At 43.6% G+C, this 19,911-nt stretch overlaps 1 protein-coding gene across 1 annotated transcript in view; it reads left to right on the forward strand.

The window, feature by feature from the left end:
* LOC118931520 (dynein axonemal heavy chain 9-like) overlaps positions 1-19,911 on the forward strand; it is a 215,598-nt gene that overhangs the window by 15,138 nt on the left and 180,549 nt on the right. Inside the window, 4 exon segments of the mRNA XM_057499467.1 lie at positions 8,521-8,732; positions 10,260-10,493; positions 17,796-17,960; positions 19,624-19,740. Of these exon segments, the coding sequence (XP_057355450.1) occupies positions 8,521-8,732; positions 10,260-10,493; positions 17,796-17,960; positions 19,624-19,740 (728 nt within the window).

Raw genomic sequence — 19,911 nt, forward strand, 5'->3', positions numbered from 1 at the left:
GTTCACATCCCATATGTTCTTTTAACAGTAAATAGTCTGTAGTTGTAAGAGTTTGGAGCGCTACAATTTGCACTTCTCCAAATTCTTGGTTGAGTTCCAACAGTATAGATCCAGTCAAATTTGTTGTTTTACTGTATGCACAGGCCAGCTTAGATATCTCCTTCCTCATTCCCATGGCAAGTCCAGGAACTGGTGGGATGGGTGCATCTACAGCTGTAGCAGTGCGTGGATCTTTGTTGGTGTTTTTTGATGATCATCTTCTGGCATGAGTCTTCCAGAGAGTGCAGATGTTGGAAGTTCTTTTTCATATCGTATCTTAGTTCATTTTTGGGGTAGCCCAATTAGGCTTTGATCCTTTGTATAAACACAAACAGACCCTTTGCCTACACTTTTATATGCCCTTTATACCCTTGTGTAGAACTCGTTGGAGGTTACCACACACAGGAACTGCCCTTTTTTTTTTTTTTTTTTGCTTTGTTTTTGGTATCACTAATCTACACTTACATGACGAATATTATGTTAACTAGGCTCTCCCCTATACCAGGTCTCCCCTATAAACCCCTTTACAGTCACTGTCCATCAGCATAGCAAAATGTAGTAGAATCACTACTTGCCTTCTCTGTGTTGTACAGCCCTCCCTTTTCTCCTACCCCCCCATGCAAGTTAATCTTAATACCCCCCTACTTCTCCCCCCCTTATCCCTCCCTACCCACCCATCCTCCCCAGTCCCTTTCCCTTTGGTACCTGTTAGTCCATTCTTGAGTTCTGTGATTCTGCTGCTGTTTTGTTCCTTCAGTTTTTCCTTTGTTCTTATATTCCACAGATAAGTGAAATCATTTGGTATTTCTCTTTCTCCGCTTGGCTTGTTTCACTGAGCATAATCCCCTCCAGCTCCATCCATGTTGCTGCAAATGATTGGATTTGCCCTTTTCTTATGGCTGAGTAGTATTCCATTGTGTATATGTACCACATCTTCTTTATCCATTCATCTATCGATGGACATTTAGGTTGCTTCCAATTCTTGGCTATTGTAAATAGTGCTGCAATAAACATAGGGGTGCATCTGTCTTTCTCAAACTTGATTGCTGCGTTCTTAGGGTAAATTCCTAGGAGTGGAATTCCTGGGTCAAATGGTAAGTCTGTTTTGAGCATTTTGATATACCTCCATACTGCTTTCCACAGTGGTTGAACTAATTTACATTCCCACCAGCAGTGTAGGAGGGTTCCCCTTTCTCCACAGCCTCGCCAACATTTGTTGTTGTTTGTCTTTTGGATGGCAGCCATCCTTACTGGTGTGAGGTGATACCTCATTGTAGTTTTAATTTTTATCTCTCTGATAATTAGCGATGTGGAGCATCTTTTCATGTGTCTGTTGGCCATCTGTATTTCTTTTTTGGAGAACTGTCTGTTCAGTTCCTCTGCCCATTTTTTAATTGGGTTATTTGTTTTTTGTTTGTTGAGGCGTGTGAGCTCCTTATATATTCTGGACGTCAACCTTTATCGGATGTGTCATTTTCAAATATATTCTCCCATACTGTAGGGATCCTTCTTGTTCTATTGATGGTGTCTTTTGCTGTACAGAAGCTTTTCAGCTTAATATAGTCCCACTTGTTCATTTTTGCTGTTGTTTTCCTTGCCCGGGGAGATATGTTCAAGAAGAGGTCACTCATGTTTATGTCTAAGAGGTTTTCACCTATGTTTTCTTCCAAGAGTTTAATGGTTTCATGGCTTACATTCAGGTCTTTGATCCATTTTGAGTTTACTTTTGTATATGGGGTTAGACAATGGTCCAGTTTCATTCTCCTACACGTAGCTGTCCAGTTTTGCCAGCACCACCTGTTGAAGAGACTGTCATTTCGCCATTGTATGTCCATGGCTCCTTTATCAAATATTAATTGACCATATATGTCTGGGTTAATGTCTGGATTCTCTAGTCTGTTCCATTGGTCTGTGGCTCTGCTCTTGTGCCAGTACCAAATTGTCTTGATTACTATGGCTTTATAGTAGAGCTTGAAGTTGGGGAGTGAGATCCCCCCTACTTTATTCTTCTTTCTCAGGATTGCTTTGGCTATTCGGGGGCGCTCTTCCTTTTTAAAATATGCTTGGATTGCTATATACTTTCCTCTTAAGACTGCTTTTGCTGTGTCCCACAGAAGTTGGGCTTAGTGTTGTTGTTGTCATTTGTTTCCATATATTGCTGGATCTCCATTTTGATTTGGTCATTGATCCATTGATTATTTAGGAGCGTGTTGTTAAGACTCCATGTGTTCGTGAGCCTCTTTGCTTTCTTTGTACAGTTTATTTCTAGTTTTATGCCTTTGTGGTCTGAAAAGTTGGTTGGTAGGATTTCAATCTTTTGGAATTTTCTGAGGCTCTTTTTGTGGCCTAGTATGTGGTCTATTCTGGAGAATGTTCCATGTGCACTTGAGAAGAATGTATATCCTGTTGCTTTTGGATGTAGAGTTCTATAGATGTCTATTAGGTCCATCTGTTCTACTGTGTTGTTCAGTGCTTCCGTGTCCTTACTTATTTTCTGCCCGGTGGATCTATCCTTTGGGGTGAGTGGTGTGTTGAAGTCTCCTAGAATGAATGCATTGCAGTCTATATCCCCCTTTAGTTCTGTTAGTATTTGTTTCACATATGCTGGGGCTCCTGTGTTGGGTGCATATATATTTAGAATGGTTATATCCTCTTGTTTGACTGAGCCCTTCATCATTATGTAGTGTCCTTCTTTATCTCTTGTTACTTTCTTTGTTTTGAAGTCTATTTTGTCTGATATTAGTACTGCAACCCCTGCTTTCTTCTCACTGTTGTTTGCTTGAAATATGTTTTTCCATCCCTTGACTTTTAGTCTGTACATGTCTTTGGGTTTGAGGTGAGTTTCTTGTAAGCAGCATATAGATGGGTCTTGCTTTTTTATCCATTCTGTTACTCTGTGTCTTTTGATTGGTGCATTCAACCCATTAACATTTAGGGTGACTATTGAAAGATATGTACTTATTGCCATTGCAGGCTTTAGATTCGTGGTTACCAAAGGTTCAAGGTTAGCCTCTTTAGTACCTTACTGCCTAACTTAGCTTGCTTATTGAGCTTTTATATACACTGTCTGGAGATTCTTTTCTTCTCTCCCTTCTTGTTCCTCCTCTTTGATTCTTTATATGTTGGGTGTTTTGTGCTGTGCTCTTTCTAAGAGTGCTCCCATCTAGAGCAGTCCCTGTAAGATGTTCTGTAGAGGTGGTATGTGCTAAGAAAATTCCCTCAGCTTTTGTTTGTCTGGGAATTGTTTAATCCCACCGTCATATTTGAATGATAGTCGTGCTGGATACAGTATCCTTGGTTCAAGGCCCTTCTGTTTCATTGTATTAAATATATCATGCCATTCTCTTCTGGCCTGTAGGGTTTCTGTTGAGAAATCTGAAGTTAGCCTGATGGGTTTCCCTTTATAGGTGACCTTTTTCTCTCTAGCTGCCTTTAACACTCTTTCCTTGTCCTTGATCTTTGCCATTTTAATTATTATGTGTCTTGGTGTTGTCCTTCTTGGATCCTTTCTGTTGGGGGTTCTGTGTATTTCCGTGGTCTGTTCGATTATATCCTCCCCCAGCTTGGGGAAGTTTTCAGCAATTATTTCTTCTAAGATACTTTCCATCTCTTTTCCTCTCTCTTCTTCTTCTGGGACCCCTATAATACGGATATTGTTCCTTTTGGATTGGTCACACAGTTCTCTTAATATTGTTTCATTCCTGGAGCTCCTTTTGTCTCTCTCTATGTCAACTTCTATGCGTTCCTGTTCTCTGATTTCAATTCCATCAATGGCCTCTTGCATTCTATCCATTCTGCTTATAAACCCTTCCAGAGTTTGTTTCATTTCTGCGATCTCCTTTCTGGCATCTGTGATCTCCCTCCGGACTTCATCCCATTTCTCTTGGGTATTTCTCTGCATCTCTGTCAGCATGTTTATGATTCTTATTTTGAATTCTTTGTCAGGAAGACTGGTTAGGTCTGTCTCCTTCTCTGGTGTTGTCTCTGTGATCTTTGTCGGCCTGTAGCTTTGCCTTTTCATGGTGATAGGAATAGTTTGCAGAGCTGGGACGAGTGACGGCTGGAAGAACTTCCCTTCTTGTTGGTTTGTGGCCCTCCTCTCCTGGGAGAACAGCGACCTCTAGTGGCTTGTGCTGGGCAGGTGCGCGCAGACAGGGTTTCTGCTTCCTGCCCGGCTGCTATGGAGTTTATCTCTGCTGTTGCTGTGGGCATGGCCTGGCTTTGGCTGCTGCTCCAAATTGGTGGAGTCGCGTTGGAGGGGGAGTGGCTGGGAGGCTATTTATCTCTGTAAGTGGCCTCCCTGCTCACTGCAGCCCAGGGGTTAGGGTGCCCAGAGATCCCCGGATTCCCTACCTCTGGATTAAGTGTCCCGCCCTGCCCCTTTAAGACTTCCAATAAGCACCCGCCAAAACAAAACAACCACAAAAAAGAAAGAAAAAAAATTTTTTTAATTAGAGAAATTTTTTTAATTAAAAAAAAAAAAAAAGGTGGCCACTTGTTTTTCTTTATTCTCCTGCGCCAGCCTCAGGCATCTGCTCATCGGTCTTGCTGCCCTGTTTCCCTAGTATTGGGGTCCCTATCCCTTTAAGACTTCCACAAAGTGCTCGCCAAAACAAAACAGCAAAAAACAAAAAAGAACTGGTCGCTCGCTTTTCTGGTGTCCTTCAGTGCCAGTCCACCAGTGCCCGCTCACTGTTCTTGCTGCCCTGTTTCCCTGGCATCCAGGGCCCCCTGGGCCTGTACTATGTCTGCGCTCTGGCCTGGATGGCTGGGGCTGGGTGTTCGGCAGTCCTGGGCTCTGTCTACCTCCCGCTCTGCCTATTCTTCTCCCTCTGGGAATTGGGGAGATGGGCGCTCGGCTCCCACAGGGCCGGGGCTGGTATCTTACCCCCTTCGCGAGGCGCTGGGTTCTCTCAGGTGCGGATGTGGTCTGGATATTGTCCTGTGTCCTCTGGTCTTTATTCTAGGAAGGATTGTCTTTGTTATATTTTCATAGGTATAAGTGGTTTTGGGAGGAGATTTCCGCTGCTCTACTCACGCTGCCATCTTCCGATCCCTCCGGTACTTGCAATTTCTTATGATTTAAGCTTAATCCCAGCAGTGATGTCCAAACCCTTTTTCTCTTCTGGAAAGACAAATTTGCTCTGTTAGAGGTGAGAGAGCCCTGTGTCTGGAGCCCACTAGTTACACCTTGTCCCACCTTCTCTTCCTCATGCCTTTGGGTTTGGAAACCACTCAGCTAAAGGGATGAAAGTTCCAGTGGGGAGTTTCTGACATGTGCTTATAACAGATAAAGCAGCATAAGTTGCTAGTCTTTCAGGTCCTTCTGGGCGTTAAAATCTTATCACAGAGGCCACTCTACCAGCACCTGAAGCTGGCTTGGAATGCAGGCCCTCTTGAGGCCCTAGTTTATTGCTTCACTGAGGGATTTTTGTGTCCTGGAGGAATCAGTAGTTGTTCCTGATTTATACTTCAATTCAAATGGGACAGGTGTCCCCAGAGTGGTGTGTTTACCTCTGTTGCTGTGAGGGATGACTGTGGGAGACCTATGGACAGGTCTATTAAAAATGCATGAAAGGGCAACTGTTTTTAGCAAGTGACACCAGTTTCCATTTGTGGTAGTGATTTGAAGTTTTCATTTTATATGATTTTATTTATCAATTTAGAGAAAAGTATTAAGTACTACAGGTAGTAAGCAGACATGATATATCATAAATGAGGGATGCAAATGATTGAAATCTAGAGCTCTGAAATAAAATAACAGGTAGTAAGAAAAGTAAAAAGTGTACTTATGAGTTGGCTCTTTAGAGCCCTAGATATATTTTTCACGTTAATAGATCCATAGATTATAATCATTCATATTGATTAATAGTTATAAAAGAATTTGGTTCTTTTACAGTAGAGGATATGCTGGAAATGAAAAGAAATTAGAAAAAAAACAATACCATTATAATAATACCAGATACATACTATTATAAAATTAGAAATCCTTTAAATATATAGCTTACTTCCAATGATGGAAGAAAAGAAATGTTGATTAAAGAAGTTAGATAGACTTGGCCTGAAATTTTGGTAGGTTCACCTGAGAATAAAAAGCTTTAAGAGGCTGGTGGTGGATTTTCTCATTTCTAATTGAGTTTCAGAGCATCTGTCTTGCTTTACCCTAAGTAAATGTATTTACATGTACATTATCATTATTATTCTCAACCAGGTAGTCCTTTGGCTACTGATGGACTGAAGAGGGGGAAAGGAGAAGAAATATTCCTGAATTAGCAGACAGATTAGAATGCAGTAATACATAAAGAAGGTGGTTAAAAGGATATAGGAAAAAGTGTGGGAATAAGATTGTCTGCATGAAGAACCTTGGAAAGCAGGAAGCAACAGAATCCTGAAGGGGAGAAAACAGGGCAATAAAGACTAATTAGGGAGTTCTGTCTCTGGCCACTAGGGGCAGGATTGGCTAGAACAGCCTGGTTGCCAGCCCAGGATCTTTGTAGGCAGATATGTAGAAGAGAAGTCAAGGTCCAGTGGTATGCTGGAGCCAGCCTGGACTGGCTAGCAGTTTCTCGTGAGAGCCTGCTGTATGTACCTCTTTTCAACCCCTCTGCTCAACACTCAGTGAAGTCAGTTTAGTAGCTTGAAATCAGACATGGTGGAAAGATTGGGATTATTTGCACCACAGAAATCGGCAAATGCTACAAATGAAGGTTTTTGTCCCTGAAAAGCCTGTTGTTAAAGATTTACCAGCAAACCGCTAAACATCACTGTATAACAGGCAGTTTATATTTGCATTTTTAAAAGGTGTGTGCTTAACTCTGTTCATCTCTTCATCTACCTTGTGATTGAAGGTCGTTGCACCCTGGACTGGATAAGCCAATCCTCAAATATTTGTGCACTTAAAAATTAGGGGAGTGCCTGTTTGGCTACAGGAGATTTTGCTTCTTACAAAAGGCATCATAAAGAGAAAGCTACTCTGGCCTGGTGGTGTCAGCCCCTTTTCCTATAGCACATGTAGAAGCAGGCATGTGCTCAGGAGAGTGGCTGCTAGATTCTGGTAGCACCTACTCCCACACAGCTGTGTCAATATTCACATCAGCTCCCCCATTTAAGAATCACTGCTTTAATCAATTTACCATGACATTTGACTTTCAAAATCCAATTCACAGACTGCTTCCCACAGCTCCACTTGGGATATAAAGTACAGATGTACATATCACAAACTACTGTGTGTCATGAGCACCACAACCATCCAGTGAGGGATTTAACATGATAAATACGTGGGATAATCTTGACTTTGCTCAGCTAGGCAGGGCTGGCCAATTCAGAGGCAGACCCTGGGCAAGGTATTTGAGCCTTAATATCTTCACTTATAAATTGGGGATAATAAAGCTACTTCACAGGGCTTCCTATGAGATGGTACACATCTAGTGAGTAGAACAATGCCTGCATATTGCAACTGTTTACTAAATCGTACATATTTTGAGCTTTCCTTTAGGATGAATACAAAACTTCACCCATATAATATGACTAAGAACATCTTCTCTCATAGGACAGTACCAGATTATCTGTCCAGGGATGAACCAACATGTATAAACTCGCTCTTCTGGCTCAGTTTGTTCAATGGGCTTTGTTCAGTACCCTTTAAGTGGCCATATAGAATTAGTACCTGATGCTATGGGTTTTCCTACTTTCTGGTCTCAGACACAAGATGACTGGTGAAAGGAGCCTGTTTTGGTGGCTGCGGTCAAAGGAAATGGCGGGAGATTTTCCTAGCTTTGAAAACAAGTGGAGTCTTGCCACAGTCAGGCTGGGATACTTCTCTGTTCCCTGCGACATCTCCATATGAGCTCAATGAGATTCCTCATTAGCAAGTATTTATCAGCATCATTACCATTTATGGGACACCTGCTTTGGTCTGGGCACTGTGCTGGCTGTGTATGAAGAATCTCTCCATGCTACCTTCAAACCTTCAGAAGAACTTTCAAATTTGTTACTGTTCTGACTATTTTCAAAATTCAGAGAAGTTAAATTTAAATATGCCCAAATCATACAACAGGAAAGCACGTGAAGGCAGATCTTTCTGATTCTAAACCTTGTCCTCTGTCACCTATTCTGTGTTTCCTCAGAGATAGCAGTACAGGAATTAGTGATCACCAGGTACCTTCTACACACAGAGCACCAGAGCAGGGCCAGGAGGGCCAGGGAGAAGTCCAGATACAGGAATTTTTGTGAGATTCCTCAGATGGTTATCCTTGCTATCCAGGGGTCTTCAGATTTCAGTATTTCCTCCTTAGCGCTAGGAAGTTTTTAGGAACCAGGCTTCTCTGTCCTCAAAGTTTAAGAAGAGATTGCAGCCAGTGCTTTACAGATCTTTACTTCCCAGGCACAAGGCTCCTCTTGGTGGCTAAGACCCTCAGTGGCTATGACACGCAGTGGTTGTGAGCCTCAGCAGGGAAGGTGACCATCTCCTATTCCTTCCAGCTCTGGCAGAGGCGCAGGACATCCACATGCACCTGAGGCCACTCCACCACCACCTGGAAGCCCTTGAGAGCATGGAGTTTCCCGAGGTGAAGCCATGGCTTCAGCCTCTGCTCCACGTAGTCTGTCTCATTTGGGCCACGTGTGAGTCCTACGACTCCCCAGGGCGGCTCATGGTGCTGCTCCAGCAGACCTGCAACCTTCTCATCCAGCAGGTTGGCTGCCCCAGGATCCAGAACAACCTGTCCCTGGGGGCTGGTGCACTGAATCACAGGGAAGAGGAAAGTGTGCACTTTTTACAGGTCAGAGAATTATGGTGCAAAGGTTCTCACACTTGAATTATGTTACATCACAGCCAATAACTCCCAAAGCTGTTCTCATAGTGCTGGGATACTTGGGGGGACCAGTTTTCCTTTCCCCTCTGCGCAAGCCCTGGGGGAAAGTGAAGGGTGGGGTGGAGGAGACGAATTTTGACCTCTTTAACACCTGTGCCGATGGTCTGGCGTGAAGTCAGCAGCAGTTAGGAATGTTGCCTCTGGAGTCAGGCATCCCTGTGCCAAATACTGTATCACCACTTGGCAGCTGGGTGTGCCCTGGCAAGTTCCTTACCTGCTCTGTGCCTCACTCCACGCTCTGTGCAGGGGTGAAGAGGACTGATCTCAAAGGGCTGCTGCATGGTTGTGAGGCTCCAAGGTGATCATGTGCAGCAAGACTTACCCTGAGCCCTGCGCTGCTGGGAACTCAGTGCCTGTGAGCTACAGAGTAGCTTCTTGGGTCACACACTTCATGCTCTTCCATCTTAGGAACTCTGGTCGCAGCGGCCAGGGCAGAATGAACCACGAGGAAGCCTTAATGAGGCTTGAGCAACCTGCCCCTAAAACTGGCTTCTTTTACCTCTAAGGAACTGTAACCCTGAGAAAACAATGAACATGCTTAAAAAGTATCAAATAATAACTCACATCTATGGAGAACATTGCAGGCTGCAAAACACAGTGGCATTTTCATGATCTCGGTCACTTTCAGATGCACCCTGCGCAGGGAGAGCCTTATGAATTTATTAGTATGATTTAGGATGTGGGCTAAGGCTTAGGTTTAACAAATTGCCAAAGGTCAACCAATCCAGGGCCAGAAGCCAGTTCTTGAGCTCCTAGACCAGGACTGCATGTTTGGTAGCCAGGACTCTTTTGGTTGAAAATATAAGGAAACCCAACCAAAATTAGCATCAGCAGAATGATAATTTGTTGGCTCATGCGTAAGACTGGCTTTAGCCCTTAGATGATGCCACCAGGACCCAGTTATTTCTGCCCTCCCTGGGGTGGGGAAAGTGACTGTCTAAAGTTGCTCCACAGCCTTCCAGGTTCAAGTCTCTTGGAGACAGAGAAACAATTATAGTTCAAAGAATTCTTGCACTTGAATTATTTTACTCTAGAAAACAATTAAATCAGGAACACTTGGGAAAGAACACTGTTCTCTGTGCCACCCAGCTGGCCCAAAAGAAGTCTCACTGTGTTTTCTTACTTCTGTCCACTTATACACCCTGAGCCAATCACTGGCAATCTGGCTTGAACCCAGGTCCCAGTCCACCTCTGGAACTGAGGACAGGATCAGGTGCTTCCTGTATTATGTTTCCAAAAAATATTGCTTGGGCTAATCATTCGGTTCTGAGTTGTGGGATGGGCAAAGCTATGGGATGTCCTATACCTGCCGGCTGGCATAGTGACACTCACCTGTTTAAATTCCAGGCCTCTAATTATCTCAGCCCAGAAGACCTCTTGAGAAGTGAGGTGGAAGAAAGTCAGAGGAAACTGCAGGTCATCGTGGACACCTTGAACTTCTTCAAGCAGGTGTTTCAGGACCGAAGGGAGAATCTCCATACTTACTTTAAAGAGAACCAGGAAGTGAGGGAGTGGGACTTCCCATCTGCTTTGGTCTTTGTGCATGTGGACGGCTTCCTGGGACGACTACTCATGGTGCAGGTGAGTGTCCTTGTGCACATCAGGCTCTCAGCTCCATACAGGAGTGAGTGATCCAGAGTCAAAGGGCAAAAGAGGAAAAGGACCAGCACTACCTGGGGTGACCCTCTGCTGGCGGAACCCAGAATAAGATTCAGTCAGTCTTTGGGTTGATCATTGGACTGACCTCATGTAATGGTGGTTCTGTTAGAAGCTTAGGAAATTCTGTTCATAGACTCATTTAGGAAGAAGGCCCAAGGAATCAGTCAACTAATTCAGCTGTTTTTCTATGTACCCATAATCTTCAAACTTTGTTTCAAATTAACTCTTGCTCAGAATTCCATGTGCAAAATGCAGGTGAGCTGATCTGCATGCAGCTGGCCATTCCCACCCAGCCACTGTGTTGAACTTCTGCTGTACTCTCTCACCCTCACGGTGGCTCTGAAAACTATTAGACTGAATCCTGGTGCAAAAGAAACAGGACTTTTGCTAAAAGTTGTGACTTTCCTGCAATTTTTAAAAGGTTAATATGAACCTTAGTTTAAGGGCACGGTGAGAAAACATGAGGCTTTTTCCTTTCATTGTTTTCATCCTCAGACTTTAATATGTTTTGCTGGTCTTTTTCTACTTTACAGCTCTGCAGGGAGGGTAGTGGACATAATAAAATGAAATAATAGTTTTCCTAAAACTTACTTGAGAAATTTGGGGTCAAGTTCAAGATTACTGCGATAGCCACGGGGACCAAGAAGGAATTAGAATCATGTTTCCAGCTATGATCAGAGATTTGTGATGAAAAAGAGGGGATATGTTGAGAAGAGGCTGTAAGGAGTGGCATTAACAATGGTATTATGAGAATAAGGGTGTATGAGATTGAATATGTTGGTTTCAGTTCAGGAAGCATTGGTCTAGTGCTGGCACGGCCAGGAAAAGGGCTAGGAGCTGGGGATACAATGATGGCTGAAACCTGGTTTTGCCTGTAAGAAGCCTGGTTTAGCCAGAAAGCAGGAGAAGGTACAGAGACGAACGGAGGAGATCCAAGATGGGAAGACAGGAAACTTCACTGAGGTGTAGTGAATGCCATGATAGAAACTGAAACTGGTGTGCAAGAAACTGGGAGCAAAAACAAGAGGTCCCTGACTGAGAGGAGCTCTGAGAAAGTGTGGAGGGCAAGAGGAAATATGTTTTGAAACTGGAGTAGGAATTCTCCAGAGAAAAATGCTGGGGAAAGGCAGGGAGGCAGAGAAAATGTGTAAGCGAGAAAGCCGGAAGCCAGGTCTTAAGAAAGGCTCACCTTAAACCCTTCTCCGGATCATGGCGAGTATAAATAATTGATGTCTAGCTTTATCCTAAATGCCTCCTTTTTCTGCAGCTGTTTCCATCACCGCTCGCTTGTGTTGCGCAGCCTCTCCCCTCCCCGTCCCCATTCCTCTCCTCTCCTACATCAACCCCTCCACCAGGGCTAGCCGGGGGAGAACCTCCCCCTCCAGCCTGTCCTGCAGCCACCACAGTGGAGGCACTGCTGGCCTTGCCTGGCAGGCACCCTGGGAGGGGAGGAGAGGAGAGCACAGCTCGTAAATCGCTGTTGGCTGGAGCACACCTTTCCCTGTGCACATATGCTAATGATGTGACTTTGCATATAGACAGCTCTTCTACCATGAGGGCCCCTAATCTGCTGGGTATATTCAGTAAATATAAGTAGCGCTAGCCACCAGTCTCCCCCGGGTCATTACCCTCACAATAGTTGACTCAAAGGCTGCTGTTTCTTTCTGAATCAAGGGCACAGATGCATAAAAAGCAGTCTCCTCAGTTTAATCAGAGGATGACTTGAATGTCACCATGCTCTCTGTTGCTCTGCTGCTTCCTCTCCTGAGTTTTCCCTCCTTTGCTCTGGTTTATTTCCTTGCTCTTGGGCCAAATGCCACCCTTTCTTTTCTCTACTGCTTTTGGCTCATCCTTCTCTTCTACTTTGTTTCCTTCACTTTCTTTCTCTCTCTTGTTTTGTTTCCCCTTACCTCTGTGGTTCACCCTGAATTTCCATGCTTTTCCTTTTTCCTGTGGCTGCTCCTTTCCCCGTCCTGGTATTTCCTCCTGTCTTTCATGGTCCATCTCCCAAACCCATGCTCCAGCTCACCCCCTTGCCGCCTGGCTCCCCATCTCTTCCCTGCTCAGCCCAGCGCAGTGGACACAGGCTATTGATTACCCAAACATATTTCATGCAACCCTTTAGTTAACATTCTGTGTATCTCTGTGATCAATGCCTGTTTGAAATGGGATTAATCTGCTTCTGTGCAGCAAGAATTAGGATGAACCCAGCCTTATTCATACCTCTTACTGTTCTAATGCGTCCAATATGTGGCTGCCAAGATGTGGGCAGCTGCAATTAACAAATGCACGAAGCCAAGTTAATAAAATGACATGGATGCATTTATGCTTCTGCATGTTTGTGTCCAGGGCTATGTTGTGAAGGGCTGGTTTTCATCTCCTTAGTTCTTTTGGCCCTTTTTTTTTTTCTGATTTGTGTTGTTTTTCCTCTCTCTCTCTCTCTCTCTCTCTCTCTCTCTTATTCGAAAAAGTTTTATTTTGCAGATTGCCACTTCCCTCTGGGTGCCTGCTAAAAGGAAGTGGGGTGGGGTGGGGTGGGGAGGGGGCCACTCAGCAGGTCTGCGCTGTGTGGAGTTGCTGAGTTCTCAGGATACCATCCTCCTCCTCTGCATCCCAGTCATGACACAGGTCATTTCTTACAGAGCCAACCACTGAGGAAGGGAAAGAATGGGGAAAAAAAGAACTAACATGTTTCAAGAGCGCATCTCTAGCCTGTATCCTTACGGTCATCAAAAAATCGAATTATTGATACCTGCACTTTAAGAAATGAGCGCAGTTGAGAATGACACATACATTAACATGCCCACAGTTCCTCAGCTGAGGTTGGTGTAGCTAAGATTGTACCCAGAGGCTTGCGGCTGCGTGGATTGTCTCCCCGCCTCACTCAGCTGTCCCCCAGGGAGTTCTCAAGGTCCGCTTCCATCCCCTGCCCTGTGAGTATCCCAGGCTGGTTCTCTGGTTCCATCTGCCCTTGTTCATTCTGCCTTTGCACACTCTGTTTTTACCACATGATGTCTGGATCTTTTTTCCTAAATAAACCATTTGGCTTAAATTATCATTCCCATTTAATGAGAGGGCCTTGTTAGACTTGATGACTTACACAGGAAATCACCAAATTATATAAAATCTTTGTAATTTGAATGAATAGTCAAAAATCTAAGGGAAAAGAGTCATTCAGCTGCCTCTTGAATCCTTCCTTCACCCTTCGGGCTTGATGCTCCAGCACACACTCACATTCACACATACCTCACACACCGTGCCACACACACACATGCACCAGGCACAGCTCTTATGAACACACATACCACACCTGTGCACACAGATCACCACCTGTGCACATTGTGTGCTGCACATACACATACCCCACAACACATACATACACACAGACCACATATACTACCACCCCCACCCCCTGGATACATACATACTCACATCACACACCCACACAGAGTTCATTTTTGTGCCATAATATTATAGATACAGCAGATCCCCTGTTTATGTTTCTGCCTGCAGTCTCCTCCCTCCAAACAATGCAGTAAGCAGCTTGGAGAGAACCCTTATTTCTTTCATTATAAAATTGCTGTAAAGCTGTGACTCACTTGGAGACAAAATGATTTCCTGCTGAGGCTTTATGCGAGGTGATTAGCAGGGAGATAGGTAGGTAATAAGCTGACCTAATATACCCTGCTTTTTCCTTTGCTTTTTCCACCATCTCCAGCCACTCTGCTTCTTTTCTTTCCGGGCCTAATTGGGATGGCTTCTCTTTCAGGCTGCCCTAAGTGTGTGGTCATGTAGGAGACCATTAGCTGCATAAGGTCGGCCTCTGTCGAAAGGTAAAGAAAACAGTATTTTCCCCAACGACCTTTTGAGATTTTCATCTATGAATGTCAGCTTTGTGTTCTCCCTTAATGAATTCTGAAGACATTTCTTTTAAGCTGTGGTATGGCCTCTCCTTCCAGAATGGGCTTGTGCTTGTGGGACTTGCCATTATTCCTGATTTTGATTCTCTGCCCCATGGGCCGTGGCATGAATGGAACCTTCCCCCACCACCCCCTGTAAAGGTTGTACAGCTTTTCATAAGAATAGGACCTACTCGGTCCAGTCAGCCATCTGGGACCCTGTGTTCTTTGTGGCATCCGTCTGGAAACGCACATCTGTTTATCAGCCATGATCCACCTTTCATCCATCACCAGATCCAATGACATCAGGGTAAAGATAATTAATTACGGTGGCTACTGTTTACTGAAGTCACACCAAGGCAGTCTGCATGTAACTCAGTAACCCCACAGCAAGTTGGGAATTGAGTCCATCTACAAGTTGGAAAAGTAAGCGTCTTGCTTTAAGCCATATAAACCCTGGGGACTTTTAGCCCTTGATCTGGGGCACCTTCCACAAGGCCTATACCCCTGAAGTTGACATTTTCAGCCTGTATGTACCACAGTGAATTTCATGTGTTTACTACTGTGGTGAATAAAAATGGATATTTAAAAAATACCATTTAAACCTCCTATTGGTGTAAATTGCCTTTTATCTTCCTTGTGAGGACTTCTAAATAAAAAATGAGAAGAACTTACATTTAAATATTTTAAGACACAAAGATACAGTCACCATCATTATGATGAATCTGTTTCTGCAGTTGTAAAACGGTTTCCTGCCTGATTCAGAAATCTTCTCTACAATAGTTCTGATGTCAAACTTCTACTAAAATCCATCCTCATAAGGAGAGCTTACTACCTCTCTTAGCAGCCCATTCTACAATTGGACATCGCTGTATATCAGATGGTTCTGTCTTTATTAAGTGGAAAACCACATGAAATTGTTATTTCTTATAGGTCAAAATGGTAAACTACAAGAAATCTTATAAGTTCAGCCTACAAGTTGAGCCTGAACTTGCTTCCTTGTCCTGTTCACCCATTTGCCTTAGTTCTTGCCTCAGAGAAGCAGCACGCAAGGTTCTACCTTGAGCTTTTGGCCAAATGCATTTGAAGGCGCAGTTTAGCCTTGGTTTAGAATTCTCTCCTCTTGTCTAGTTTTTCCTATTTTCTCCAATTGCTCCTGAGATCATGGTTCCTAGGTTCTCTACCACCTTTTCACCTTGTCCTAGAGGTACTACTGTAGCTGTTAGAGTTCAAAGATCATATATTCATTCATTCCACAAATAATTCTTCAGTGTCCAGGTCTCTTCCAGGGACTGAAGGGGGCTAAATAATATATTATAATGCCAGAGCATGGTAAGAGCTCTGGAGAAAGCTTAAGCAGGGCAACAGAGCACAGAGAGTCCAGAGGAAAGAAGGAGTAGTATGGGGGGCTCATTTATTAGGGGAGTAAGGAAAGGTCTAAGACCTTGAATTGAACCTCAGGTAAATGTGTTGCCCATCATGTGTTTGTTAAGTTACATAAAGTAATGTAAATATGTGTCCTTTTTGGTGATAGAGTTTCTCCCAAAATAGAATGATTAAATAAACATTTCTCTAATATCTATGATATATCTGTTAGATCGGAGATGGAACACCTCCCAGTGACCAGCCAAAACCATGCCTTAAGTATTCCTGAGGAAAAAAAAAATAGTGTAACAAAATTATAGTCTAGTTTTCTGATGTAATCAAACATATCAAGATGCATCTTTCTTTTAAAATGGTTAGAGAATATTTCCTAAAAATTGAAATTGACATCCATGGGATGATGAAAAATTGGTAACCCAGGTGACATTCCATGGCAGGCACAAATACATTTCTCCTGTAACACTGATTCCAACTAAGCACTTGTTAAATGACTTAATTACTACTTAAGTCAATATCACTTAAGTAAAATTCATTTCAGCTTTCTTCCCAGTATATAAAGTTGAACGTATTTTTAAATAAAAAACTGACCCATTTCCCACGATCAGTGGCAAGAGCCTCTGGTTTGGGTGTATATCTTCCTCTGCTAGGCTGGTTCTTTCTTCTCTCTCACTTCAGCTACTTGCTGATAGCCATGCCTGAACATAGCTGAGCTAAAAAGCATTGCCAGGTGGCTTCCCAAGATTGCCTGCATGCCCCCTGCCAACCTGGGGGAGCCACTTCTTACCACTTCCCAGTGCCTCTGTTACTTCTATTGAAGTTGGTGTCCCCACAAGAGAAAGGAGCTGGACAGCCCTCCGCAATCCTGAGGGGTCACCCATTGGCAGTGGCTGTGGGCAGAGGGCATATCCCAGGACCCTGTGGGGTTTTCAGCATCGTGATACAGTGTTCCTCCTCCTTGCCCTTCAAAATTCCTCAGAGTAAAACACCCTCTCCTAGGGGGCCCCGCCACATGTTTGCCAAAATCACACAAAGATAACTTTTATTTCCCTCTCTCCTATTGAAGAGGCATGCTCATAGGCTGGAAGTTGTAATGGGAAGAACATCTTGGTGTGGAGGTTTTTATGTGAGATATAAACACAATCTGTCATGTGAGTGTGTTCTGGAGGCTGCTGCCCTATCAGCTTTTTCGGTGGACTTGGGAGGGTTTCTCCCCAAGGCTTTGGGTTGCACTGTCCACCTTCACTTTATTCTGAGCTCAGCTGGGACACTGGCATGTCAATAGCAGAGATAGTAATACACACTTACTGAGTATTTACTGTGTGCCAGGCACTGGTCTAAATTCTAAGCCTGCGCTGACTTACTTACCTCTTACTATATTATCCCCTTCCAGGTGAAGAAACCCAATGCAGAGATGTCAAGTAATTGCCCACTGTCACCCAGCTGACTGCAGGGTGTATCACACTGCATGTACTTGGCAAGAGCAGCCCGCAGGTTTCTTTTCTTGCTGAGAACTATTGGAAAGATCCGCTTTCCTCTCAATATCCCTCCAGGTAGCTGCCATTCTAAAACCAGATACAATGGTCTTTTTTAAATAGAGTTTTTAAAAAATCAGTAGTAAAGCCACTAGTTACGTAAATGATGTTATTATATTTTAGTATTTATAAGAGGACACAAAAAAGAAACAGATATAAATCTGATTTTTTGTTTGTGTGAATTTGTCTATCTGTACTTTCTGCTTTGCGATTGAGTTTAGCCAGGAGTTATTTATAACCACCCAATCTAATAATAAGGTTACAAAACTAATCAGGCTTCACATTTTCCTAAGCAACCACCACTCCCACATGATTCCCAGCTCTTACCATACTAATCTGAGTGTTATCTGCTGTTGTTATCATCATAATTATCATTATTATTTTAATTCTTTTATGAATTGTCCCTGTAGGATCTTCTGAACACAACCTTGGACTTCCACAAACTGGGAAAGCTTGAATTTAGGGGCATCAGAGGGAAAGCCCTGAGTCAGCAGATTCAGCAAATGTACGAGGAATTTGAAGAGATGCACAGGGTCTTCTCAGAATCTTATGACTGCTTGGACCCCCAAAGCACGGTAGGGCTTGGAAGGGCCTACCTGCAAGCTTTTCTCTCTCAGATGCCTCCAGCCTGTAGAGTCTGGGTATTCCCTTACATTTTTCCTGTGCATTTCTTTTGGCTCCGGAGTCCATGGTTTGATCAAGAGAGACCGCTCCTAATTATTCTTTGTGTCGGGAGAAAGATCAGGGAGGGTCCTTCCAGCTCTTTACTATTCCAGGGCTTCAGGGATGCTGAGATGAGTATAGGCTGATCTCAGAGGCCCCGGCTGCAGGTTGCTCTGCCTCTTTCAAAGCTTTAAGCTTCCAGCAGTGACTGCTACACAAAGGCGAGGCATCCCTGGGCAGAGTTTTATTCGTGGAGTGGGGAGGCATAAGTGATACAGTAGTTTCTTATCTGTTTTTTTGATCTAACCCTGGCTTCTGAGAGAGTAAGCCCTCAGGAAGGCCAGAGTTTTCCAGGACTGGGACACAAGAATCCACATCTTACCTGCAGCCCAGGGACTCTCAGACCTGTGAGTCCAAGTCCGAAGTAGAGACAAAGATGCGAAAGGGCCAATACCGAGCAGCAGACGGAGCTCCATGAAGAGGGAGTGGCTGGGTTACTGGAGAAGGAATTTTAAGAGTACTTGAGGGAAGAAGAAGGAAACTGGAGGCTTGGAGCACCTTCAGACAGTGGGAGATTTTAGTTGGCCAAACCCCATAGTCACCACTTCCTAAAAATTCCATTAATCTAAAGAAGGAAGGAAAAAAAAAGGTGGATTACAAAGTAGAATATATTCCATGTGTTTCCTAACACTATGGTAAAACAAAACAAAACAAAATTCTAGGCATAGGGAAACATACTACAATGTTCATGTGGCTGGGCTAGGGAAGTAGGAAAATACTATGTTTTTAATTTTTCTTTGTCTTTTCATCAGAGTATGCATTCCTGTTATAAAGCAATAATAGCCAATAATAATCATTCCACAAATTAGAGGTTTGAGTTAACAAAGTTTCTCTGAAAATTGCTACATTCTAAGAAAGAGAACAGCCTTTAGGTTGCCAAATGAAATGCAGTAATTGGGGCATGCTCATACTAAAAACGATATTCAGTGATCTGAAATTTAAACGTAGCTGTGTGTCCTGTATTTTTATTTGCTAACTTTGGCAACCTCAGGAACAATGGTTAGCTGCTGTCTCAACCAATTCAGATGCACTTAGAAGAAATGGTGTGTATTAGTTTAGTAACTTTGTTCCTCATGGCCAGATTAGTTTGTTTACAGTGAAAAAATAGGATTTTGACTCAAGGGAGGAAGGAAAGCAGATGGTTAGGATGGAATAACCCTGTGGCTGGGGCTGTTGTGCTGAGGCAGCCCTCACAGCGGCATGAGCTGGGGCTGTGGATGACAGAGAAGGGGCTTCAGGAGGGGACAGGTGACACAGAAAGGGAGGTGACAGGGTGCTGGCCTCACACTTGACTCCCTTTGTCCTTTTGTCTAGAGTATCTGGGGACAAAAATGCTGCAATGATAGGGTAACTGATGACCTACAGGGATAACAACTAAGTCACACCAAGGCGAATTTTAGAAAATTAAAATAAATCCTTGGTATAACTGAAATACAAAGGTTGATAGTAAAGAGCATAGTGGGATTGGCCTTTAGAAAATTATGTTTTCCTTATGTCCATATGCTGTCTCTTTAGGAATTTGAAAATGATATGTCTGAATTTAACCAGAGAGTAGAAGAACTCGACCAAAGCCTGGGGACTATCTTTATTCAAGCCTTCGATGACGTGCCCAGTTTGGAGCATTCCTTTAAGGTTTGTGCAGTCGCATGGACCCTGTGCCCGATTCTTCCCCCCCCCCCCCATCCGAATAGAGTAAGGATGCTCTTCCAACAGTTTTGTTCCTGGTATTAATTAATTAATATCAGATATTAATTGTTCCTGATAGTTCATTGTGGCTGTCCTGGGGCCAGGGAGTGTGCAGAA

The sequence above is a fragment of the Manis pentadactyla genome, chromosome 4 (genome assembly GCF_030020395.1).
Source record: "Manis pentadactyla isolate mManPen7 chromosome 4, mManPen7.hap1, whole genome shotgun sequence".
NCBI classification, from domain to species: Eukaryota; Metazoa; Chordata; class Mammalia; order Pholidota; family Manidae; genus Manis; species Manis pentadactyla.